The 26,186-nt window shown below is 42.9% G+C and overlaps 1 protein-coding gene across 17 annotated transcripts in view; it reads right to left on the bottom strand.

Moving 5' to 3' along the window:
- Window positions 1–2,157: 2,157 nt before the first annotated feature.
- Ptk2 (protein tyrosine kinase 2) overlaps window positions 2,158–26,186 on the bottom strand; it is a 212,388-nt gene continuing 188,359 nt past the window's right edge. For 7 of the 17 annotated variants that reach the window (XM_075959488.1, XM_075959486.1, XM_075959483.1 and 4 more), the window contains 6 exons: window positions 23,077–23,139; window positions 18,702–18,741; window positions 18,308–18,408; window positions 12,604–12,774; window positions 9,868–9,948; window positions 2,382–3,345 (listed from right to left, as the gene is read on the bottom strand). In XM_075959488.1, the coding sequence (XP_075815603.1) occupies window positions 3,133–3,345; window positions 9,868–9,948; window positions 12,604–12,774; window positions 18,308–18,408; window positions 18,702–18,741; window positions 23,077–23,139 (669 nt within the window). In that variant the 3' untranslated portion in view covers window positions 2,382–3,132. Of the gene's footprint in view, window positions 3,346–9,867; window positions 9,949–12,603; window positions 12,775–18,297; window positions 18,409–18,701; window positions 18,742–23,076; window positions 23,140–26,186 lie in introns of all 17 variants that reach the window. The other 10 variants (XR_012909540.1, XR_012909539.1, XR_012909538.1 and 7 more) reach the window with 2 other exon arrangements.

Genomic DNA, 26,186 nt, shown 5'->3' on the forward strand with positions numbered 1-26,186 from the left:
GAGTTTAATTCCCAGCAACCACATGGTGGCTCACAACCATCTATAATGAGATCTGGTGCCCTCTTCTGGCCTGCAGGCAGAACAATATATAATAAAACAAACCAAAAAAAAAAAAAAAAAAAGGCCGGGTAGTGGTGGTGTATACCTTTAATCCCAGCACTAGGGAGGTGGATTTCTGAGTTCCAGGGTAGCCAGGACAGCCAGGACTGTTACACAAAGAACAAAGAAACCCTGAAAAACCAAAGAAAGAAAAGGAAATCAGTCTGAAGCAAAGGTGCTGAGTGTGGTGAGCCCTTTCCCTGTTGCAGCCCGAGCTCAGGTCAACTGTCTCCTAACACATCTGGCAGAATCACAGCACAAAGGACTGGCCTCTAATGGCTGAGGGGCAGAGACATCCTCTTTCCTACATGCTATGGAAACATCCCCACAGAGGTACACCCCTAGCTCACAGCGGCTGTAATGGAGATTGGATTCTGGGTAAGCCACAGCTCAAGAGGCTGAAGGCTGACAATCCTCGATCCTTCCTTTCAGATAACCTGTCACACATGCAAAGAAGCCAAATCTGCTTGAGTTACATTTCCCCGAGCACCACACTCCCCGGGGACCTGTGTCACTAGCCATCTTCCAGAGCCTGAGAGACCCATGTGCAGACAGCTCCCTCGAGTCTGGCTATACTATCACACACTGTAGACATCCAAAGGGAAGTCTTCAAATTCATGGCCACTTTTTTCTGTCTTCCTAAATAAATAATATAAGCTGGGCGATGGTGGCGCACGCCTTTAATCCCAGCACTCGGGAGGCAGAGGCAGGCGGATCTCTGTGAGTTCGAGACCAGCCTGGTCTACAGAGCTAGTTCCAGGACAGGCTCCAAAGCCACAGAGAAACCATGTCTCGAAAAACCAAAAAAAAAAAAAAAAAAAAGATAAAGACAAATGCTTAAGAATATAGTTAGGAATTATGTTGGCTTAATAAAGCAGAAGTTTTATGTTCTCCAAGATCCATGACTTCACTAGACAAGTTTTTTGTTTATCTGTCCCCCCCCCTTTTTTCTAGACAAGGCCTTGGTTAACCTAGAACTTACTATGTGGACCAGGCTGGTCTTAAATTCACAGTGGTCCATCTGCTTCTGCCTTCCAAGTGCTGGGAGCTCTGTATGTTTGAATCAAGAATGAAAAGCAAGACATAGTGGTTCAGGCCTATTCCTTACATGCTGGAGAGGCTGAGGCATCAGGACTGCCCTGAGTTCTATAGTATCCTGGGCTACAAAGAAAGCCCAAAGTGAGGTTGGTAAGCTAGCTCAGTGGGTCAAAGCACTTGTAACACAGTCTGACCTGAGTTCACTCCTTAGAAGCCTTGACAGAGGAAGGAAACTGAGTTTTGAAGTTGTATTCTAACTTCTGTATGAGCACCATGACGCACACAAACACGAGTAATAAAGTAGCAAATATGTTCTAAAAACCAAACCAAGCCAGGTGATTCATACTTTTAATCCCAGCATTTGGGAGGCAAAGGCAGGCAGACCTCTGTGAGTTCAAGGCCAGCCTGGTCTATGTAATGAATTCCAGGACAAGCAGAGCTACGTAATGAGACTCTGTTTTGGAAAAAACAAACAACAACAACAACAAAACACCCCCCCTCCAACTCAAACCAACCAACCAGAAAAATTAACCCCTTGAAAAAAAAATAATTAGCACCGGGCGGTGGTGGCACACACCTTAAATCCAGCACTTGGGAGGCAGAGGCAGGTGGATCTCTATGAGTACCAGGAGCTTTTATGTATCGCTAGTCTCTTTTTCTTGTACAAAAGTGGAGGATCCCACCATAGACGACAGCCCAGCTGGTCTACAGAGCGAGTTCCAGGATAGGCTCCAAAGCCACAGAGAAACCCTGTCTAGGAAAACCAAAGAAAACAAAAACAAAACAAAACAAAAAAAACCCCAAACAACAAAAACCAACAAACCAAACAAAAACTACCTAAGACCCTGACAGAATGGAACGGCAGGCTGGGCTGGGCTGTCGTCTATGGTGGAATCCTTCACTTTTGTACAAGCAAAAGAGACTAGCGATAAATAAAAGCTCCTCAAAGTGACAGCTTCTCACAGATCCCCTGGACATTTTTCAATAACCCCCCCCTTAAAAAAAGGCGACAGCAACGCAAACTTTCCTGGCGCCACCTTTAATAGGTCAGAGTAACTGTACAATTCATTATATTCTTCCTGAGAATAATTTATATCCCCCAACAAACTAAAGGGAAGGTATGCTTTCCAAACTGTCTAACAGAACACATGGTGTGACAACAGCACATCAGAGACCCACATCCCTGTCTGTCCTGTGAGGTCCTCCCTGGGAAGACAGACGAAATGAAGATCAGTTAGCTCCAGTGGCTGTAAGAGTCAACATGGCTTTAATCATTCTTATAAATTATATAAAAATGGAGAACAGGGATGGTTCTGGAACTTCTTGATGCAGTTGGGAGTGCTCTGGTACAAAGCATTTCAGCTCCCAAGAAAAATTACATTGCTACAAAAAACTGGCACAGAATTCTGGTGAGGAAAGACAAGAGTTTTTGTCAGTTCTATAGATCGTTTGCAACTCAATGCTTCAGTATTCACGGGAAAGAAAAAGGTAGAGACAGGGAGGGCAGAAGTTTTCTTCTGAAACCACGCAGTCTTCAAAATATAGCTTTTATGCACTTTCTCTGTAAATGAGATTAGCATATAGCATCCCAGCCTGGACAGAAACTCTGGCAGGAAGGATGGCCAGCCTCTGGGCTCTTAGGGAGTCCTCCTTCCTAAGACACTCCTCTTCCAACTTTAAGCCATAGTCAGTAGGAATTACCACTTCTAGAAGCACACATCCCAATTCCAACACCAAGTATATTTTAAAAGCTTCTTCATTCTCAGAAAAATGCCACATTTTGGATCCAGACTTTTCTCAACATTATTTAGAAAAATAACAAATCAAAACCACACATACTGTGGTTAAACTTATGAGAGAGAGACTTTCAGCTAGCTGTCATTCAGTTGGAGTTGTGGGTGTGGGCGTCCGAGGACACGGTTACTTCCTTGCTGCTGGTGGAATGCTAGAGAAGATCTCCCAAAGGGCAGAAAGCCGTGTTCAACAGCCAGTGGCTCAGTGTGGTCGTGTCTGCCCTAGCATTTTCAGTCTTGCTTGATCAATAACATCAAGTAGATTTTTGGCGTCCACAGCCAGGGCATGAGCAGCTGTCAGCATCTGCTTCTTGTACTCCTGCTGCAGGCTGGTCATGACGTACTGCTGAGCCAGCTTCATCTTGCTGATGAGCTCACCCAAATCAGAGTTCAGCAGCTTCTGTGCCATCTCAATCTAGGAAATACAAGAGAGGGTCAGGAGATCAGCTCCCAGGCATTTGTCTTGAGTCCTTCTTTGGGCCTCCAAGAAAAAAAAAAATAAAACTTTATTTTCCTTGAATAAACTTTCAAAGTAACAGAATAAATTTGGCATGGTGGTGCACACTTTAATCCCAGCATTTAAAAGGCAGAGGCAGGAGGATCTCTGTGAGTTCCAGGCCAGTTTGGTCTATATATCAAATTCTAGGCCAGTCAGGCTTACACAGTGAGAGGGGAAAAGGAAGATTTCAATGGGGTGTGAAATCTGTCTGTCCTCTTTAGAAATTTAGTGACTGTAATGTGGTCTTGTGTGCCTATATGCCTGCATGTGTGCACGCAGCACACATGTGCTAATAGTGTTTACATTTTCAGCCCCCATGCCACCCTGACTGACTCTCCTGTACTAAGCTTGCTGTTTGGACTCTAACTTCAGTGTATGGTAGACTTTGCTTCATTTTATAGTCACAAAATGTGACAGAACCTGAGATAATCTAGTCCAACGTGCACACTATAATACAAACATCTTAATACCAAGTGACCCGATGAGAGCCACCCAGGATAAATACCAAGGCCATGCTTTCTTAGTATGCTGATTCTCTTTCCAGGCCTTTTCTTGGGGTTTACTTTAATATTAAAATATATTATGTATGCATGTGTGTACATGCCACGTGTGTGTAGGTGACTAATAAGGCCAGGAGAGGGCTTGAGATGCCACAGAGCTGGAGTTACATTTGCTTGTGAGCTGGTATGTGGGTGCTAGGAACTAAATGAGGGTCCTCTACAAGAGCAGCAAATGCTCTAAACCACTGAACCATTTCTCCAGACATCTCTCTAGGCTTTCTGTATCTTGTCTTAGTAGTCTAAGCATAGGCTTCCTATACTTATTGCTTCCTATTGCCATAGTCAGGAGACATCCTCAAGATACACTCTGCTGGGCTAGGCTGGGCTGTGGAGCACATGTTTGTTGCCTTGCAGGGTTCACAACTCTTCTGCTAATTCTTTGTTTGTGACAGGGTCTCTTTATGTCATCCTGGCTGTCCTGGAATTAGCTATGTAGATCAGGCTGGCCTCAAACTTACAGATCCACCCACCTCTGCCTCCGGAGTACTGGAATCAAAGGCTTGTGCCACCATACCCAGCCCTTCCTGCTTACTCACTGAATGGTGACTAGGACATCTGCTCTTTTAATGATTCCAGGGCAATGATTACTTTTTGTTGTGGATGAAGGCGGGAATTAGACCTGTTGGAAGAGGCCTGCAAGGAGATCCTGAATTCAACAGATAAAGACCACACACACACACACACACAAAGCAAACAGAGCTAGTCCTTTGTCTCAGAAAGACCTTACAGAGAACAGCTAGATTTGGACTAGACTGCACAAGTAGTAGACCAGTTTCAACTACAAAGACCATGCCACGTTGACCTTCATCTTGCTGGAGTTAATGTGTAGAGGGAGAATGACATAATCAAGACAACTGCTCTAGAAAGTTGTCTTTGATAGCAGGGTGCATGTTGAATGAAAGAATGGGGACATTGTTAATATTCTGGCATCCGTTCTGGCCTGCCTTTGGGGTTCTGACAGAATACATCCTCCTCAGCTGCAGCCACTAAGAGCACCTCCTGTGCACACTCACTACATCCCCTTTTAAAAGAGCCCTGCCCGTTGGAGATCCAGTACAGTGGTAGAGCACCTGCCTATCATGCACAGGGCCCTGGGTTCGATCCCCAGCACTACCAAAAGAAAAAAAAGTTGTTGCCAGGTGGTGCAGGCGGGTACCTCTAATCCCAGCACTTGGGAGGCAGAGGAAGGGGGATCTTTGTGAGTTCAAGGTCAGCCTGGTTTACTGAGCCAGGACTGTTACACAGAGAAAATCCTGTCTCAAATAAACAAAACAAAACAAAACAAAAACAAAAACAAAAAAGAAGATGGCAAGGTTGGTCATACTACTTCAAAGGCAGCAGAAGGGCCAGTGAGGGGACTGGCAGGAGTGAGGAAGACTCTGATCTAAGTGGCCCCTGATACTTCTAGAGCAAGTCACTGCAGAAGACTGGGCTCAACATAGCTGCCTGGCAGGCGGGAGGGGAGGCAGTAGAGAAGGGAAGCAGGATCAAAGAAAGGTTCTTTTAATATCACATAGTAGCTTTGCAATGTGAGTTGCAGTCCAGTAGAGCACCTCAAGCAGGACTCAACACGGCACATTCAGTGCTGCAGGCTGGAGCTTTGGGGCAGTCACTTACCAGGACACACATGAATGCTTACAGAATCCTTTAGCCTGGGTTACTAAAAAATGCTAATGTCAGCTGAGTGCAGCAATGTGCACCTGTAATCCTGGCCCTGGGGAGGCCCGGGAGGAAGGTTTCAAGTTCAAGCTCCAAGTCAATCTAGACCTGCCTCAAAAAGCTCTCCTATGCTAGTGAGGCTATGAATATAGCTTCTGACATTCCCAGGAGACAGTCTCACAGCAAGTCCCCGTTCCCCGGTTTTCAGTGCAGCCTAAACAGGAGCTGAACAAGAATAACACCAACAGATGTGTTACTGTGGATGGGTGAATGGCTCATCCCTACATGAAGAACTATAGGCAGCTGAGGAATGCTGAGAGTGGGACAATCTTCCCCAGAAAAGGGTAGATCAATTGGCTATTCAATACCAACTAGTCAGCATTGAAAACATACATACAGGGGCTGAAGAAATGGTTCAGTGGTTAGAGCATTGCCTGCTCTTCCAAAGGCCCTGAGTTCAATTCCTAGAAACCACATGGTGGCTCACAACCATCTGTAATGAGGTCTGGTTCCCTCTTCTGGCCTGCGGCATATATGCAGACAGAATATTGTATACATAATAAATAAATAAATATTAAAAAAAATACAAGTAACATAAACTGAGCAGGTTATAGTTATGCATTTAGGTATATATACATGCACACACAAATAACAATGATTAAAGAAAAAATGAGGCCAAAACAAAAAGTTTTCTACACTCCAAAATTTGATGCCATATAAGAGGAGAAAGCAGCCAACATCTTTCAGAAGAGCAGAGGTAACAAAGAGATAGGTGGACAGGCAACCATTCAAAACACACAACCCAAGTGCCTTGCATTACATGCAACAGGCCCTCAGTACACCCAGCAGGAAAGGAGCTTGCAGCAACCAGAGGCTCAGCGCTCACAGCTGCAGGGTGGGTATACAGCAGGCCATCCCTGGTATCAGAAGCCCCACAGATGTTCATGGTTAAGGATGAACAAACATGTGGACACCTTGGAGAGAGAATGTAAATGTGGTGAAGTGTTGATATGTGACACTTGCACTTCAAATAAAGGATGCTTGAAATTTTTCATTATTAATCTGGCAAGTTCTTGTAAGTCTGAAAATCTTTTCAGAGTAAAGAGCAAGGGGCTAGAGACATGGGACAGCAGTTAACAGCACTGAGGGCTCTTCCAGAGTCCCAGGAGCACTCACATGGCAGCTCCCAGCCATCTTTAACTTGTAGGAGATCTAACAAAGTATATGCTCTACTATACTTTGTTATAATATGTTTGTAATAGCCAGAACCTGGAAACAACCTAGATGCCCTTCAATGGAAGAATGGATGAAGAAAAGAAAAAGAGTATAGAGAGTCATAAGATAAAGTTAATGCTTTAAATTAAAAGGGTAAAGTCTTTAAAGAGACAGAGTAAAAGGAGTAAAGAAAAATAAGCCACATAAAAACGGAAAATTCACAGAGAGTCTGGATTATGTATATTATTGTGTCTTCTTTGAATTTTTTGAATGTGAATGAGCTAAGTACAGAGAGACATTTTATTCTATGGGTTGCTAAGCTAAACCGGCATGTATATTATAAAGATATAATGACTTCCAAATTTGGGTCTAAGGATATGTTGCTTTGGAAAAAAAATTCTTCTCAGCCGGGCGGTGGTGGCACACGCTTTTAATCCCAGCACTTGGGAGGCAGAGGCAAGCGGATCTCTGTGAGTTTGAGACCAGCCTGGTCTACAAGAGCTAGTTCCAGGACAGGCTCCAAAACCACAGAGAAACCCTATCTCGAAAAAAAAAAAAAAAAAAAAAAGAAATTCTTGTTTTCACAGAGAATGAGAACCTGTGGATTGCTTCCAGGCTGGTGTGGTTTGATGGAACAAGATCCCCTGAAAGGTTGCCATGAACACCCTCAAAAATTTACTTCATCCAACTGGTGACTAGCACACAGGATACACCATAAAAGACCTGATTAACAGCGCCCCCAATCAGCAGGAAGCAGAATGGACAAAACTATGTCCATAACCCAAATATTGTCTATAAATGTTTATTTACATTTAAAGAGGGATATGCTAGAGATGGATACTTTGCATTAGTATGGATCTTGGTTTATTGATACAAATTTTAGGTCAAATTTGTAATACGTATATTTCTGCTCTTGATTAAGGTATTGTGTTTGTATAGTTCATTTAAAAATGTAATGTATAATTAAGAAATATAGGTTAATAGTTAATCATCCATAATAGTCAAGATTGTAGTCATGTTAGTTAGGTTTTATATATATATATATATATATATATATATATATATATATATATATATATATATATATATAGGATTCTTCAAATCTTTCAGAGACCTTCAGAATACGGCATTTAAAAAATGTTTAGGGCTGGAGAGATGGCTCAAAGGTTAAGAGCACTGCCTGCTCTTCCAAAGGTCCTGAGTTCAATTCCTAGCAACCATATGGTGGCTCACAACCATCTGTATGGGGTCTGGTGCCCTCCTCTAGCCTGCAGGCATATACACAGACAGAATATTGTATACATAATAAATAAATAAATATTTTTAAAAAAATGTTTAAAAATTTAGTACTTTTCATGACAATGGGACACATCTGCTCCTGGCAGCACCAATTACTTCAAGAGGAAGATGAGCATCGAAGAGGCTCCTTATGGAGTTTGTTAGCCATTTGGGCAAGGAACTGCTCTTGCCTGAACTGCTGAACTGGACATGCAGGACCCACAGAGAAATGACTGCTGAACTTGCTTAAAGGTGAGACCATCCTTTGGGGTTCCTGCATCATGAAAGAGTCTGCCAGACATTCTGCAGGACACAGAAGAAAGTGACTGACAAACTGCCAATATAGGCAGAACTGTCTTTGAAATTTCCTGCTTTATGGAAAAGTCTGTCAGATACTATGGGCCTGTAGGCTGAAGATTGATGCTCCAATAGTACAGAAGAACTTTGGGCGACTGTCCGGGTCTCTTCTGCGGTTCTTGTCTTAGGAAGCTGCGGGAGATAGAAGTGCTGAAACATTGCTGGTAGGCCACAACCTCATGGTGATATACAGATTAATAGAAATGGATTAAATTAAGATATAAGAGCCAATAAGAAGCTAGAGCTAATGGGCCAAGCAGTGATTTAATTAATACAGTTCTGTGTGATTATTTCGCGTCTATACTAACAGGGTGGACAGGAACCAATAAGCAGACCTCCTCCAACAATCATATGTTGTTCCTTCATGGCATCCTTCCTCTTCCTAAGACATCCGCGAGATGTTTCTGTCAATTCTAGAATTTTGGAAGTTGCTTACAATGCACTTCCTGTTTACTTAGGTAATATTATATCCTGAAGTCTTTGACAGAGTTGAAGAATTTATAGTTATACTTTTCCTAGTTATGACAAAAGATAAATATAAATATTGTAACTTAAAATTCTTGCTTGATGGGGGCTGGAGAGATGGCTCAGCGGTTAAGAGCATTGCCCGCTCTTCCAGGGGTCTTAAGTTCAATTCCCAGCAACCACATGGTGGCCCACGACCATCTGTGGTGGGGTCTGGTACCCTCTTCTGGCTAACTGTATAAATAATAAATAAATAAATATTAAAAAAAAAAGAAAATTCTTGCTTGATAACTGTCTTGTTAGATGTAATTTTACTATGTTAAAGTTAAAGCCTTCCTTTTTGTTTAAACAGAAAAGGGGAAATGGTGAGGGTGGTCCTTCGGTCTATGTGTTGCTTTTATTGGTTGATTAATAAAGAAACTCCCTTGGCCTGCTGATAGGGCAGAACTTAGGTAGGTGGGAAAAACTGGACTGAATGCTGGGAGAAGGAAAGTGGCGGGAACCTCCATAAAGCTGCGGGAGATAGAAGTGCTGAAACATTGCTGGTAGGCCACAACCTCATGGTGATATACAGAGTAATAGAAATGGATTAAATTAAGATATAAGAGTTAGCCAATAAAAGATAGAGTTAATGGGCCAAGCAATGATTTAATTAATACAGTTTCTGTGTGATTATTTCAGGTCTAAGCTAGCAGGGTGGACAGGAACCAACAAATAGACCTCCTCCAACAATCATATGTTGTTCCTTCATGGCACCCTTCCTCTCTACAGTACAGAAACAATGGTGCCCAGCACTCATAGGTTGAAATCTCTGAAACTTAAGTTGTTTACCTTGGGCACTTTGGTGACTAAGCCAGCATCACAACTGTCCTCTAGCATGACCCCACCCAGCACTGTGGCCTACCTCTCGATGCGTGCTGGCTGGGAGGACAGGAATGGTCTCATCCACAGTGGCCAGTAAGGTCCGCAGGGCCAGGCCGACTTCCTAAGATAAGAACCGCAGAAGAATTAGAACACACCAATGTCAGGACAACACTGATATTTTTTCTCAAGTATGTACTTTACTGTTTTTCCTTCTGGTACCTGAAAGGAAAATTTCTTCTTATTTTAGACAGGGTATCACTCTGTAGCCAAGGCTGGCCTAACTCACTGTAATTTTCTCTCTTCAGCCTCCCAAATACTGAGATCACCACCATGAGACACCACACAAAGGTCATATATAAGGAACACAGAAGTTTGTGAGTCCTGATGGGTGTTGCATGTTACTAGGCTCCTGTCCCTGAAGATTTAGTCTGACTGTCCTTTGCTCTCATGCCCAGGGCAGATGCTATATCAGAAGCTCCTACAGGTGAAAACTCACCTCTTTGCTTTCCCCACCTGGCTTCCAAACAGATTGTGGCACCCTCACAGTTCAGACAAGTAGACAAAGTGTATGCCTTTGTTCCTGAGCATTTAATCTGATTAAAGACAAGTTCCCAATGCCTGGAGGCAAGGTGCAAGGTGCGTCTTATTTGGAAGCCCATTTTGTTTTATTTTTTTGTTTTGTTTTAGGTTTTTTTTTTAAATTTATTTATTTATTAAGGATTTCTGCCTCCTCCCCGCCACCGCCTCCCATTTCCCTCCCCCTCCCCCGATCAAGTCACCTCCCTCATCTGCTCGAAGAGCAATCAGGGTTCCCTGACCTGTGGGAAGCCCAAGGACCGCCCACCTCTATCCAGGTCTCCTAAGGTGAGCATCCAAACTGCCTAGGCTCCCCCAAAGCCAGTACGTGCAGTAGGATCAAAAACCCACTGCGATTGTTCTTGAGTTCTCAGTATTCCTCATTGTCCTCTATGTTCAGCTAGTCCGGATTTATCCCATGCTTTTTCAGACCCAGGCCAGCTGGCCTTAGGTTTTTTAAGACAGGGTTTCTCTATAGCTTTGGACCCTGTCCTGGAATTAGCTCTTGTAGACCAGGCTGGCCTCGAACTCACAAAGATCTGCCTGTCTCTGCCTCCCGAGTGTTGGGATTAAAGGTGTGCGCCACCACTGCCTGGCTGGGAGCCCATTTTGAATTTTACACAACACCTAAAACTAAGCAGGGCCTGGGTGTGGTGGTATTCTCCTGAATTTTTACTTTCTCTCTGTATGTGTGTGTGTATATATATACCCATGGAGGACAGAAGAAGACACTAAATACCCCTGAGCCCAACTTACAGGTGGTTACAGGTAAACTGAGCTTGGGTCTTTTGCCAACAGTGCTGGCTTTTTAGTGTGTATGTATGTTTTGCCTATATGCGTGCCTGTGTATTATGTGTATGACTCAAGCCAGAAAACAGCAGAAAAGGGCATTTTATCTCCTGAAGCTGGAGTTACAGGAAGTTGTAAGCCATCATGTGGCTGCTGGGAACTGAACCTGAGTCTTCTGGAAGAACAGTGAGTGCTCTTAGCCACGGAACCACCCCCATCACAACTTTTTAAAAAAACTTTTTTAATTGAAAAAAGTTTTCATAGAATACATATATATCTCATATTCTCTCCTCTCCCAATATCTCCCAGTTCTTCCATCCTTTATTAATTATTGTCATTCTCAGCTGGGCGGTAGTGGCACGCACCTTTAATCCCAGCACTCAGGAGGTAAGGCAGGTGGATCTTTGTGAGTTCAAGGTCAGCCTGGTCTACAAGAGCTAGTTCCAAAACAGGCTCCAAAGCTACAGAGAAACCCTGTCTTGAAAACCCAAAAAACCAAAAACCAAGAAAAAAAAACCTACCCCAAAACAAACAAAAAATCCTCCAAAAAAACCAAATCAAACCAAACCCATAACAAAACAAAACAAAAAATTCGAAAAATTATTGTCATTTTCCCCCTGTCCCCAAATGGGGTTTCTCTGTATAGCCCTAACTGTCCTGGAACTTACTCTGTAGACCAGGCTGATCTCAAACTCACAGAGATCCATCAGCCTGCCTCTTTCTCCTAAGTGCTAAGATTAAAGAAGGTATGCACTACAACTGCACAGCCAATTATTGTTACTTTAAAAAAAAAATTTCAAGACAGGGTCTCTCTGAGTAGCCCTGGCTGTCCTGGAACTCACTGAGATTCACCTGCCTTTTCCTCTAGAGAGCTGTGCCTCAACCTTCTGAGTGGACAGGACCACCAGGACAGGGTTATCATCACTCACATAAAAGTCCACTCCTCTGCTTAAGAGAAACACCACAGGAGCAGGTCAGATACATCAACAGGACTTCAATTCAATCCTCAGAACATACTTAAAAACCAAGGCAGAGGCAACTGAATAATGACAGCTGAAGATGTGCCCTGGCTTTCATGAGTACTTGAGTATTCCCCTCATGTTCTTTTCCACCTCTTCCCCAAAAGGAAGTAACTCCCACTGCTGCTTCCTTCAGTCACACACTTAGCATTACTATTACACAACATTCCACACAACCTATGCTCTTTAGATTTTTTTTGTCCATTCCACTAAACTTAAAAACAACAGTAATCAGAAGATTCTGCTGCTTCAAGGTATATTCCCAGCCTACTGTTTGCTACAGTAATGTTGAAGAACACTGTCACCATCTGGTAGTGGCGTTTACACCCAAAGCATTAGTTCTGGCTTCCCTGGGAAAGAAGGCCACCCTCATCATACTGAGTGGATTTTACCTTCACCATAGGGACGTATTCCTCCGGAGGAGCTGGCTGGATTTTGCTGGACATCTCAATGACAGCTTTCACTAGGCCCGTCACGTTCTCATATACCTTGTCATTGGACCGGTCGAGGTTGGCAGTGGGAGGGGGGCTGATTTCCTGGGGCTGAAGCTGATAACACAGAAGCTGGTCATTTCCTGCTTCCCAGAAGATAGTGAGGTATCACCACAATTAAGTTAGAGAGTCTTTAAAAGAGATCAAAGCAGATGCAGAAGGTAATGAATTTTCTTGTTTGTCAGACATAGTTCAGTTTGAGGATGACAGTAAAGCAAGCCATCCAAGGGACAACAAATGAGACAGTGATGTCCTCCAACTTTGAGCTCAGTTAAAGGGAATGAGATGAAATCATACACACTAAAGTCTTCAGATTCAAAGTGGAGATTAAGTGTCCCAGACCCCCAAGTCATTCACAAGGGAAACAACCCACAGAATTTATAAGCAAGGATCGATTGGACTTTAGGGAAAGTGACTGAAACATTACTAAATGATCAAACAGCATCAATAATAAGGATCTCTGCTGGTTTTAAGTTCTGCTCAGCTTTGCTGCCTTCACACACTAACAGCAAAGTGCTCTTTTCATGATGATAAATGTGGACTCACATGTATTTGCTTTAGGCAGACATCATCTACTTTCATAGAGCTACTCATATTCATGTAGCAGAGAAGGGACTTCCTGCCAGTCCTATGGTGATTGTTCGATAAACCAAGGGCAGCAGGGCTTGGTTCCTCGAGTAGTAATGAGGAGAAGCATATTAAATCATAGAGTGTAAACATGATACAGGACCTGGGTCCAGAGATGCCAGATATTACTCATGATATCCTCTGTGCTGAGGGCAGAATGACATGGGGCTCTTTCCTAGGGGAAAGGCTGAGTAGTGTTTCAAAATTCAAGCTGTATGGGTATATTTTAGAAAGACTAAATATACAATTATGGGTCTGCTATGGTCCTGAGGTTATGCCAGACTTCTGGATGTCTTGGAAAGGCATACTGGAACAGACAATTGCATCTGAGTTCATTGTAAAGCTGGTCATGTACCAGTCTCTGGAAAAAATGCTATTTTTGGCACCTGTCTGTCATGAGAAGTGATGAACAAAGCAAGTGTGCCCTCCCACAGGGCTATCCACATGCTAGTCCAGAGTCACATGCAGAGAGCTGGGTGTGATAAAGCAATCCAGACAGACACACAGATATGATGTGCTTACCCTCCATGGCTATTGTCGAACAGAAGGTGAGGAAAAGTTAAAGGATTTATCAGAGAAAGGGAAAAAAGAAAAACAATATTAATAAGGCAGCAGAAAACTCCCATATAACATATGAGCAGAATACCCGGGCACTAACTACAAAGCTGCCGGGCACTCTCTGCTCACTGGCTGTCAGAAGTGCATGTGCCTGCTATCAGCTCTTTGCATAGCACATAACTAGAACCCTGCCATGCAACATTCATTCCCATGAGATAAATGAGGTCAGCATGCAAAGCCTGTGAGTGGCAATGGGCAGTCGTGCAAGAGAGAGCAAGGCTCTTTGCGAGTGAGGAGAAGGGCATATGTAACCAGTGATCTGCCATTTGACTTCTAGGAGATGAGCCTTAGTCACTGCATATGGTCTCTTAGCCTTCAATTCCTTGATGCCTAAGATGAACTTATAGGTAGGGGCTGTGTCTAAATACTTCAGAAGCTTTTAACTCTCCTTTCTGCACTTTTTTTGTGGTTGTTTTGTGTGTATGTTTTTAAATCTTTTAAAGACAGGATTTTATTATGTAGCCTACCTAGGTTAGTCTTAAACTCTCAACCTACCTGCCTTAGGATCTCAAAATGCTTGGATTATTGGTATAAATCAGGTTGGTATTTTTGTTTTAGAAACTGGGTGGCTTTGCTGTTTTGTCTCCTCAGTTCAACCCCTAGCTATCTTACTGTGAACAGACTGGCAGGGAAAATGTAGCAGACTGCCACCTATAGACCTATCTAAAAGCCTCCATGCCACTATAACCCTCATAGAGCCTTCAGTTCAGAGGTGCAAACACCCAGAGGTTTCTAAGGTACTGAGGATCATAGTGTAGTTACTTCTCTGTCTCTCTTCATAGGAAGTGCACTTAAACCATACCAGTACACACACACACACCAAAAAAAACCAAAAAAAACAAAACAATACCAGTACAGGAAGGTCTACAGGCTTCCCAGAGGGGATATCTAAAGAGCATTACTATCAAGATAGAAAAAAACTGTTCAGTTTTAGTAGACCAATGGAAATTTAGTTTACGCTGCTTAAAGCTTCTTCTCTGCATGACACTCTTTGATGGAGCAGTCATAGGAGCTGTCGTCCTGCCTCTAGGACCCATCATAGTAGCATATCAGAAGTCAGAGCTTGGCTGGAGAAACATCTATTATACATTTTTAATTTTTATTTTGTTGGTTTTTCAAGACAGGGTTTCTCTGTGTACCTTCGAAGCCTGTCCTGGAACTAGCTCTTGTAGACCAGGCTGGCCTCAAACTCAGAGATCCGCCTGCTTCTGCCTCCCAAGTGCTAGGATTAAGGCGTGTGCTACCACTTCCTGGCTCTATTATAGACTTTTTTTTATTGTCCAGAGGTTTTTTTTTTTTTTTAAAAGATTTATTTATTAATTAGGTATACAGGGTTCTTCCTGCACATATCCCTGTAGGCCAGAAGAGGGCACCAGATCTCATTACAGATGGTTGTGAGCCACCATGTGGTTGCTAGGAATTGAACTCAGAACCTCTGGAAGAACAGTCAGTGCTCTTAACCTCTGAGCCATCTCTCCAGCCCCTGTCCAGAGTTTTGATAACTTAGAAACTCCTGGGCTGGCAGCTAAAAACCCACCACCTATTAGAGATAGTCAGTTCCTACTCTGCTTAAAACCCAGAGGAAGAAAAATAGGACATGAACTCAGTGGCAAACTGCCTGTCCAGCACGAGTACTAGGAAACAACAGAACTACAAAAAGTAAAACCTACAAAGAAAGCTGGAGACTTTTTCTGGCTAAATGTTATTTGGGTGAATTATTTGAAATACAAATAATTCAAGGCAAACTTTTTTATATAAAAAAATACTGTTTAAAAAAGCCCAATATCCGAGACCAGCCTGGTCTATAAGAGCTAGTTCCAGGATAGACTCCAAAACCACAGAGAAACCCTGTCTCGAAAAACAAAAAAAAAAAAAAAAAAAAAAAAGCCCAATATCGTTCCTTTAGGAGGGGTTTAACTACCTGTACTAAGCAGATAATGAAAAAAAGACACATACATCATCTTCATCTAGGTGAAGTAAGTCTGTTTCTCTCACAAGATTTCTTCCTATGCAACATCTTATATTAGAGAGCATTCTCATGTATACTTCATCATGTTACTCTCATTATGAACTATAAAAAAAGATGGAAAATGTCAGGACTCCAGGCCAGCTATTCATTATAACACAAGACAGTTCAAAGGTTTACTCTTGGCTGCTTTTGAAAATGAGAATAGTTCATTGTTCTAACTTTTCCTTTCTCCTTTCAGATTTAATGACACAGTATTAGAAGATTTGTGTCTTCACCTGTTTCTTCTCCAAGAATACCCAGTGTTGCTGACAGCTGCTGAGAAGTTGCCTGGGTTTATGGAGCTAAGACTAGCTAGCAGGTGTTCTAGGACTGATCTCACCAGTACACTAGACCAGCTGTGTTTACTCAACATAACTGCATGAGTATGCTAATGTGTGCCAAAGTAAATCCATGATGCTCTTGTCACTTTGGGAATGGACATGACAATGATGCCCTCAGAGCCATAGACCAACCTGCCCTGAGCATGGAGAAGATGTGCCCCCCTGACTCTCACTCTTGAGATGACATCACATCACTCTGATCACCCAGAAGAGGGCACATTCAGTATGCAGTACAGGACCCATAGTGGCATGCTGGTCCAATCATTGGCTCTGAATGACCCCGAACAAACTATTCCACTTCTGTGAACCATGATTATCTAGTTTGAAAAATATGACCACTACCAACCTTGTGAGACTGATGGCAGAGGCAACACTAAATAACTACCCATACTCATCAGATCTAAGGTGTCATCCATCACAACAGGCACTTTTTCTTAAACAACAACAACAAAGACAGTCACATTAATAGCCCAGGCTGGCCTTGAACTCAACCTTCCTGATTGTTTTCTGAGTGATGGGATTATAGGAATATACCACCACATGAACGATACATCATTTTATATGTTTGCATGATTTCATGTACATGCATGGTAGCAAGAAGTCAACCTCAGATATTGCTCCTCAGTTGCCAACCATTTTGCTTTTATTTTACTATTTTGAGACAGGTTTCACTTTATAGTGCTGGCTTTTCTGTAACTCTCTTTGTAGATTAGGCTGGCATTGTACTCACAGAGATTTGTTGTCTCTGATTCCACAGTACTGGAGTTTAAATTAAGGGCTTGCAACACCACACCCGTCTATTTTGTTTTTTGTCCCCCCCCCCCCCCCGCCCGCCCACAGTGTCTCTTACCGGGACCTGAGGTTCATTGATTGTGCTAGGGTAGACGGCCAGGGAAGCCTAACTAAGAAACTGTCTCTCTCTGCCTCCTCACTACTGATATTTGAGCATATGCTAATCAAACCTAATATTGGGTTCTGGGGAACTGTTCTCAGGCCCTCATTCTTATGTGGCAAACACCTTACCAACTAACCCATCCCTCAGTCCCTCATTAAAAAAGCAAAGCAAGCAAACAAACAAACAAACAACAAAAAAGACAAAAACCTAACCCACTAAGAAACAAATTCCACCCCTATTCTAGAGCTATTAAAATGCAAAAAAAAAAAAGTGTATCAGACTGAAAAGTAGAACACAGGAAGAGGGATCTGTCACCAAGTGGGAAATGAAGAGATCCCACCTTTAAGTGTTGGACTAGAAGATAGGGGTGGGAGTAATAGGGTGGACACCTCCTTTCTGTCCTTAGAAGTGATGTCTGGTGATACAGTCCTAGGGAGGGAGCTAAGGAGTCCCTCCAGAGAAAGCTTGCAGAGATGTATCTGAGCAGATATGTCTTACTGCTCGAGAGGTCCTTTTATAAGTACAATTCTGAGTTGAAACAGAAATATCTTTCCACAAGGCTCTATTTAGAATTATGTGTAGACAACAGTGAGCACCTACTTATTCTAGACATTTTGGCTTCATGTTTAAAACAAGGCATAGGGCTGGAGAGATGGCTCAGTGGTTAAGAGCATTGCCTGCTCTTCCAAGGGTCCTGAGTTCAATTCCCAGCAACTACATGGTGGCTCACAACCATCTGTAAAGAGGTCTAGTTCCCTCTTCTGGCCTGCAGACATGCACACAGACAGAATATTGAATACATAATAAATAAATAAATATTTAAAAAAAATAAATAAAACAAGGCATATTTAGCTCATTTGCTCTCATCTGGCAACAGGATTCTGGTACAAAGTCCCTCAAGTCTAGCATGCTTAGAGAACAACAGCAAAGACTCCAGTCAATACTTTTTTAGAATCTTGAGAGATTCAGAACAAGTGATGCTAAATCCTGGGTCTTCTTACCATCTCCTTGTCAACATCTCTGACCACTACAATGTAAGTGTCATGTGCTGAAGACCCAGTGACCCCACCAACCTGAAACAGACTATGCTACACAGGCTTAGATGCCCACCTTGACACCCTCATTGTAGCTGTCCCCAGAGCTGCTGATGCTTGCCAGGTTGCTTAGGTGGCCAGGTGCTCCAGGGCGTGGCGGTTTCTTTGGTGGAGCTGCAGGATCTGGAAAAGCCAAAAGGTCCCCATCACACATTACTGATCAGGTTCCCAAGCACTCCGAAACCCATTACTACTAACATTGTTACAGCATACAGAAGGCTCATGTTCTGAGAAGGGGCCTCTGATGATTTATGTCAGGAAGCTCAGCTTTCTAGTACTCTAGGCACAGGCCTAATGTGGTGAACACCACACTAGTGAGGAGAGGAAGATTGGGAGCGTTACAGGACATTCCGCTTAAATCCTACTCCTGCCAAACCATACATACTTCCTCATTCACAATACATTTCTTCACTTACCTGGTTTCCCCACAGGCTGATAGATGTGTTGATTTCCAGTCTGTGGAGAAGAAAAGTTTGGTCAGTGTACTGCTGTGTGCCTTGTGTAATGGTCCACTTCCTCTTTCCCTGTTTTTCTTCACCTTGAACTTTCTGCTGGAGTCTTGAGATGACTGAGGGTCTCAGCTGGGTGTGATAGAGCAAGTAACCAATGTATCTGGGATACCCTGGATTGAACACAGTGGCCTCAAGTTCTCATTAGTCATCCTTTTTTTTTTTTTTAAGTTTTTCGAGACAGGGTTTCCCAGTAGCTATGAAGCCAGTCCTGGAACTCACTCTGTAGACCAGGCTGGCCTTGAACTTACAGAGATCCTCCGGCCTCTGCTTCTGCCTCCTGAGTGCTGGGATTAAAGGTGTGCTTCACCACCATCTGGTTCATTGTTCACCATTAAATATTTTAAATTCCAGGCCTTCATAGTATGTGTTCACCCTGCTGGTTGCTTAGGATTTCCACCTCTCCTCTGGCTGAGGACTAGATCACAGTAAGGCTATATATAGTGAGAACAATTATAGTACAAGAAGATCTGGACATAGTAGCTGCTAGATGACCCAGAGGCACCCAGTGTCACTGAACCTGAGGCACTGTGTTGTCAGAATCCAGCGTTATCTAGGTCATTGCCCAGGCCCAGTCAGGAAATCCAATTCACAGACAGTTCTGAATCTGTTTATCCACTGATGGATAAAGACAGTTCTATGTAAGACAATTCCTCCTCCAGCTGTACTGTCTAAAACTGTCCAAATGTATGTTTTTAATCTGTGATGGCAGGATCTTTCTATGTAGTCTAGGCTGATATTTTGTTTTGTTTTTGTTTTACAAGACAGGGTTTCTCTGTGTAGCTTTGGAGCCTGTCCTAGAAATCGATTTGTAGACTAGGCTGGCCTTAAACTCACAGAGATCTGCCTGCCCTGCCTCCCAAGTGCTGGAATTAAAGGTGTGCACCACCACCACCGATCTAGACTGTTTTTAAGTTTGACCCTCCTGCTTCTACCTTCCAAGACCTGGGATAACAGGTACGTGCTACTATACCCACCTTCTGAAACTGCATTAATCTATTTGCTAGAGGTATGGCTGCTAGTATGTATGAGTGATTGGGTTGGATGCCTTCCACTGGAGAACAACAAAACTACACTCAAATCTAGATGTGATGAAGATCTTATTAGGATACACACACACACACCTACCCATACCCACGCATATATACACCCACACATACATATATATATGTATGTACATGTATACTGCTGTGTTTTCAACTGGAGTAAGCACTTCTTTACAACACCAGAGCCACAGAGTAGCACACACAATTAAAACTGTTTCATGGTTAGGAGTGTAGCTCAGTTGGTAATGTACTTCCTTAGTACCATATCAGCCATGGTGACTCATGCATGTAATCCTAGCACTTGGCAGGTAGAAGCAAAAGATCAGAAATTTAAGGTCAACCTTTGCTACACAGCATGTCTGAGGCAAATGTAGGCTAGCCTTAGGAGCTCCTCCAAAGAAGATGAAACACAAGACCATTCCTACCCAAGATTAGTATAGTTTATACCTGCACTGCCCTCAAAACTGTTTCATAACCCTCACCAGAATCAGTTTTTTAAATGCTATTTATTTGACTTAAAAAAAAATCATTCATCTGAATATTTAAATTATTTAAATAATGGTGTAGCCGTTTGAGTTCACATCTCCATTGTATGTTATAACATATTTAAACACTTGGTCCTTAGCTGGTGGCACTGTTTGGGGATGGTTCAGGCCTTGTTAGAAGTGTATCATGTGTTACAGTTGTGGACCTTGATCCTCTTGTGTGACTCCTGGCAGAAGGAGTGGGGGCTGTCTCTGACTAAGTTGACTGCTCTAAGACCCCTTCCTCCTGTTGGGTTGCCTAATTCAGCCTTAATAGAGGAAGAGGTACCTAGTCTCACTGTAACTTGATATGCCATGGGCTAGCTGATATACATGGGAGGCTGGAGCTTTTCTGAAGGGAAAGGAGAGGGAGTGCATTTGGGGGTGGGAGGGCATTGGGGGAGAGGGACAGGGAGAAGAGGAGGAAGGGAAACAAAACTGTGACTGGGCTGGGAAAAAGTTAATTAATTGATTAATTAATAATAATAAAAAGAAGTGTGTCACTGGAGACAGGCTCTGAGAATTTGCAGACAGCACACCATTTCTTTTTTTTTTTTTGTTTGTTTTTTTTTTGTTTTTTTTAATATTTATTTATTTATACAATGTTCTGTCTGTATGCCTGCAGGCCAGAAGAGGGCGCTAGACCTCATTACAGATGGTTGTGAGCCACCATGTGGTTGCTGGGAATTGAACTCAGGACCTTTGGAAGAGCAGGCAATGCTCTTAACCACTGAGCCATCTCTCCAGCCCCAGCACACCATTTCTTGATGCTTGCTGTTTTAGCTGCCTGCTGCCTTGCTGTCCTTACCATTATAGACTCTAATCCTCTGAAACCATATGCCCCAAATAAGCTTTTTCTTCTCTCTATATATATTGCCTTGGTCAAGGTGTTTTATCACATCAAAAAGCTGGTTGTTTTTTTTTTTTTAAGATTTATTTATTTATTTTCTTTATAGTGTTCTGTCTGTATGTGTGCCTGCCGGCCAGAAGAGGACAACAGATTTCTATTATAGATGGCTGTGAGCCACCATGTGGTTGCCAGGAATTGAACTCAGGACCTCTGGAAGAACAGTCAGTGTTTTTTACCTCTGAACCTCTCTCCAGCCTAGCTGGTTGGTTTTTAAAGACAGATTCTATTATGTTGCCCAGTCAGGGCAGGGAATCCTGAGCTGAACTGATCCCCCTTCCTGCCACAGCATCATTTTTTAAAAAAAGATTTTAAAATGTTCAAGTATGTGTGTATGTATGTGTGTATGAGTATATACACATATGTGTGACAGGTAGCTGAAGATATCAGAAGAGATCCTTTGGGACTGTAGTTACAGGCACTTGTGAGCTGCCTGATATGAGTGCTGGGATCTGAACCTGAGTCCTTACAAAAGAAGAACAGCAAACACTCCAACCAACTCATACCCACTGAGCCATCTCTCCACCCCTCTGCCTCAACATCTTAAGATTCTGAGACTACAAGTATATGCCACACACCTGGACAAACCCTCTTATTTTTGGTGGTTCTGGAGAACCAACCCAGGATACCTCCTGCATTAAAAGGGCATGCTCTATCACTAAGCAGGGTCCCAGACTACCCCCGACCCCCACACTTGCAAATTCCTCAGGGCAGAGGGTATGAAGAATGATTTTCTAAGCACTTGCTTTTGTACAGTGCTTTTTATTTCAGATGCCATCTACTTATTGAATGTTATGAAAGTTATTGAGTCCCAGCTGTGTTTTTGGTACTGTTGTGGGTACAAAACAGATTCTTGCCTTATGTAGCTGAAGCAAAGTGAAAAAAAACAGGGAAGACATGGAGCATGAATTCTGATCTGAGCCCTGAGGTGAGGATATGCAACACTTTGGAAGCAGAAGTGCGTGGGGGAACATCCAAATGTCCTGTATAAGAGGAGTCACAAAAACAAGGCCAACATGGACAGACCTTTAATGCTAGTATTTGTTGGCTGTACTGTACTCATAAGCCCAGTAGTAAAATTCACACACAATATGAACACTCAGAGCTTGGGAGTTCAACAAAATTAGGCGGGTGTGTTCTCAGAGCACTATAGAATCATCTAACAAGGCATACCTGTATATAACAGAACTGGCAGGCAGTTGTATGGGTTCTGTCTTAAAGGGGTAGCTGTTTAAAGAAAATTCAGGTGTTTCTGTCCTAACACGCAGAAAAAAGACATCTTGCTTGAACAAGTTTTATGACTCTGGAAAAATTTGCAGTCATGCCCAGCATGATGTGGCGTATCTATCATCCCAGGAAGTGGAGGTAGGGAAGAGTTTAAGGCCAATTTCGACTACTTGGCAATTTTGAGGCCTGTCTTGTCTACATGAGACCCTATGTTAGAAACCCCAACCAAATCAGAAAACCAAACGGTATAAAAAGTTAGCAAATCACAACTGTGTGTAGTTGTTACTCTGATCCTTACAGTACTTCTAAAAGTATATATCAGAGCTCCATAGCTATCCTGTCTTGAAAAACAAAACAAAAACAAAAACAAAAACAAAAAAAAAAGAAAAAAAAGTCCGTATTAGTAACAGGACAGGAATGAAAGAATCTGGCACATGGCATATGGATGATTTTAGATAACCTTCCTATTATTTACACAAAGGCCATTCTATCCCATATCACGAATGTGAATATGCTTGGCTGTCCAGCATAGCAGAATTTGAGACCAAGCTCTGGGGAGAGTACAGGTAGATGCTTACCGGACCCTGAAAACTCCCGTCCTCCCTGTCGATGCTGCCTCGAGAGAGCCTCACATCAGGTTTCTAGAGATGAAAACAAAGACCAAGATAATTTCATTTGGTATGTGTATGTTACTGTCAGATATTTGGACTTAAGTTCATTATTTTATACCCAATTCTCAAATACTGCAGCCCCACCCCCACTACAGTACCAACCAGCTTCCAGGTACTTGCTTCTACCCGCCACCAACTCTAGGAGAAACACAGTGTCATTGTGCTATTTGTGTTCCCAAGTGGGTATGTGACGATAAGCACACAATTCTTTTCCTTTTTGGTGTTGGGAATGTAACTGAGGTCCTTGAACATGTTAGATGTATTCTGTCAGCGATCTTCTGACTAGCCCAGTGCACCCTGAATGATTTCTATCTTCCATAAATATTAAATATCCTTAATTATATATTTAGTGTGTATGTGAACGTGCATACACACATACCATGGCTCATGAGTGGAGGTCAGAAGACAACCTGAGGGAGTTGATGTTCACCTTCAACTGTGTGGGTCTCAGGGAACAAATTCACGTTTTCAGGCTTAGTATCAAGTGCCTTTATTCACTGAGCCATTTGTGTGCCCATTCTTTTTAATTTCCAGAACCACATGCCTGGTCAGAGGGGCACTTTGATGACTGGAAGGGGATCTGCTGTGCAGTGTGGGGTCTTGTACTGTTTTCATTTGCTGGTTCCACCTGTGTGACATTGAATCAGGTTCTTGGGATGCAGCAACAAACAGGTCAGCTCCTGACTCCACACTCGTGTTGCTAGAAAATGCCTAAGGCTTTCAATATAAAGGCCCTTTTCCCAGGAAGCCTGTACGGAGGCCACTGTACAGAGACTCTGAGAGCAGTCTGTTCTCTGGCAGGCAGCCCTTTGTTACTATGCCCTAGCTCCCTCTTTGGTTTTCTTTCATCAGGACTGACTGGGTCCACTGTGTGAGAGGAACACAGAACAGACTTTATGTAGACAGGCCTTCTACATTTTAAACTTTATAAAAAAAGTCCCCATTTTTAGTACAGTACTGTGCACAGTAATAAGAAGCCAAGTCACTATTTTAAGCAATTCTCAGAAGGAAAACAAGGTTTCTCATTAGACTGTAGCTCTACTCTGGCTGTCAGCATTCTGGCAAAGGAGTCCGTTAGCAAGAGCTTTTACAGCAGTGATTCTCATGCACAGGCCATCTAAGAAAGGTCACAATCTTGAGCTGGGTAGGGAAAGGAGGGGGGTACAGTAAAACAGAGTATTTGCAATCAAGAGAACACGACCTCAGGCAGGAGCATCTGTCACCGAAATTATTCTGTGCAGGACTATGATCTGAGGAGAGACTTCTGACCCACCCAAACACTTGGTAAATGACTCAGTGGATGTCGGTAGTAGTTAAAGGCAGCAACCTCAAAACTTAGCATAAGTTCTGGAAACCTAAGTCTTCCAAGCAATAGTTATTGTGATCCAGTGGAAAAAAGATTTGGACAGTATTATGGGCAGAACTAGTCAACTTTCAAATAACAGAGTCTATCTGCTTACAGTGGGGAGTACAACCCACAACGGCTGTCCAGTTCACCACAGGGGACATGGTGTTTATCTTCTGAAGCTTCCACAGCCAGGAATTATTTTAGGATGGCAGAATTTATAAGGCAGTCTGGGCCAGTGAGATGGTTCAGGAGGTGAAAGCGTTTGCTGTGACGAATCTGAACCTGAATTTGGTCCTTGAATTCCATGGGAGAAGGAGAGAACCGACTTCTCAAAGTAATCTACATATACATTAAACACACCATACACAAACATGCCAGCTTTCATGTGCACACACAGATGCATGCATAAAAGAAATAAGAAAGTTTGGCTTGCATATTGTCTTTCTTTAGAAATATCATTTTTTCGGGGGGCTTGAGAGATGGCTGCTGGCTGCTCTTCCAGAAGTCCTGAGTTCAATTCTCAGAAACCACATGGTGGCTCACAACCATCTATAAGGAGATCTGCTGGTGAGTAGGCACCCATGCAAACACAACACTGTATACGTAATAAATAAATAAATAAATCTTTTTTTTTTTTTTGAGACAGGGTTTCTCTGTAGCTCTGGAGCCTGTCCTGGAACTAGCTTTTGTAGATCCGCCTGCCTCTGCCTCCTGAGTGCTGGGATTAAAGGCGTGCGCCACCACCTCCCGGCCAAATAAATAAATCTTTAAAAAAAAGAAATATCATTTTTCTATTAACTGATTTTTATTTTTATTTTATTTTTTGAATTTTTGAGACAGGGTTTCTCCGTAGCTTTTGGTTCCTGTCCTGGAACTAGCTCTTGTAGACCAGGCTGGCCTCGAACTCACAGAGATCTGCCTGCCTCTGCCTCCCAAGTGCTGGGATTAAAGGCGTGCGCCACCACCGCCCGGCCGATTTTTATTTCTTGAGAGTATTGATCTATAATGGTCTACACGTTTGATAAGACCCTCATTTTCTGCAGACATAGCACTCTGAGAGAAACATGCTGCATGTAGACTACTGAAGCCTTGAGGATCCAACAGAGGGCAGCTGCTGTATTGTCTTTAGTATGGTTTCTTTAAAGTGGTTGCAAACTCTCAGTCGTGTCTGGTTCAACAGTCGCAGATGTTCAGGGATTGGACAGGGGTGCAATGTGTTCCAACAAGGTATGTGGCTCTGTGGTGCAGGAGCTTACAGACATGCAGATAAAAGCAGGTGGGAGGGGTGTTCTCTGCAGACAAACAGGCTCTGTTCTCTCCTGCTCACATATCACCACACTTGACCCTCACTGCACTCTCAGATCCATTTCTGCTTGAGGGCTGGTGCATGGACGCAAATCTCAGTGGTGGCCCTCCAGAGTGTATCTGTGCCCAAACATATGGCGAGTAGGAACAATCTACCAAGTCAGATGCAGAAGCACAAGAAAAGGCATGAGGTAAGCTGTGCTTATTGACTCCAGTGCTGGCATCTTCTATACTAAGCACAGGGCCTGAACAGTGATGGGAGGGACAATGCCTGTTCCCAGGAGCTCTCAGTTTAGCAGGGAAAACACATAGCAAGAGTGACAGCATTTCAGAGAACATTTCATGTAATTCAAATGGGCCAGAG

This window comes from Microtus pennsylvanicus, chromosome 2, assembly GCF_037038515.1.
Source record: "Microtus pennsylvanicus isolate mMicPen1 chromosome 2, mMicPen1.hap1, whole genome shotgun sequence".
Lineage (NCBI taxonomy): Eukaryota > Metazoa > Chordata > Mammalia > Rodentia > Cricetidae > Microtus > Microtus pennsylvanicus.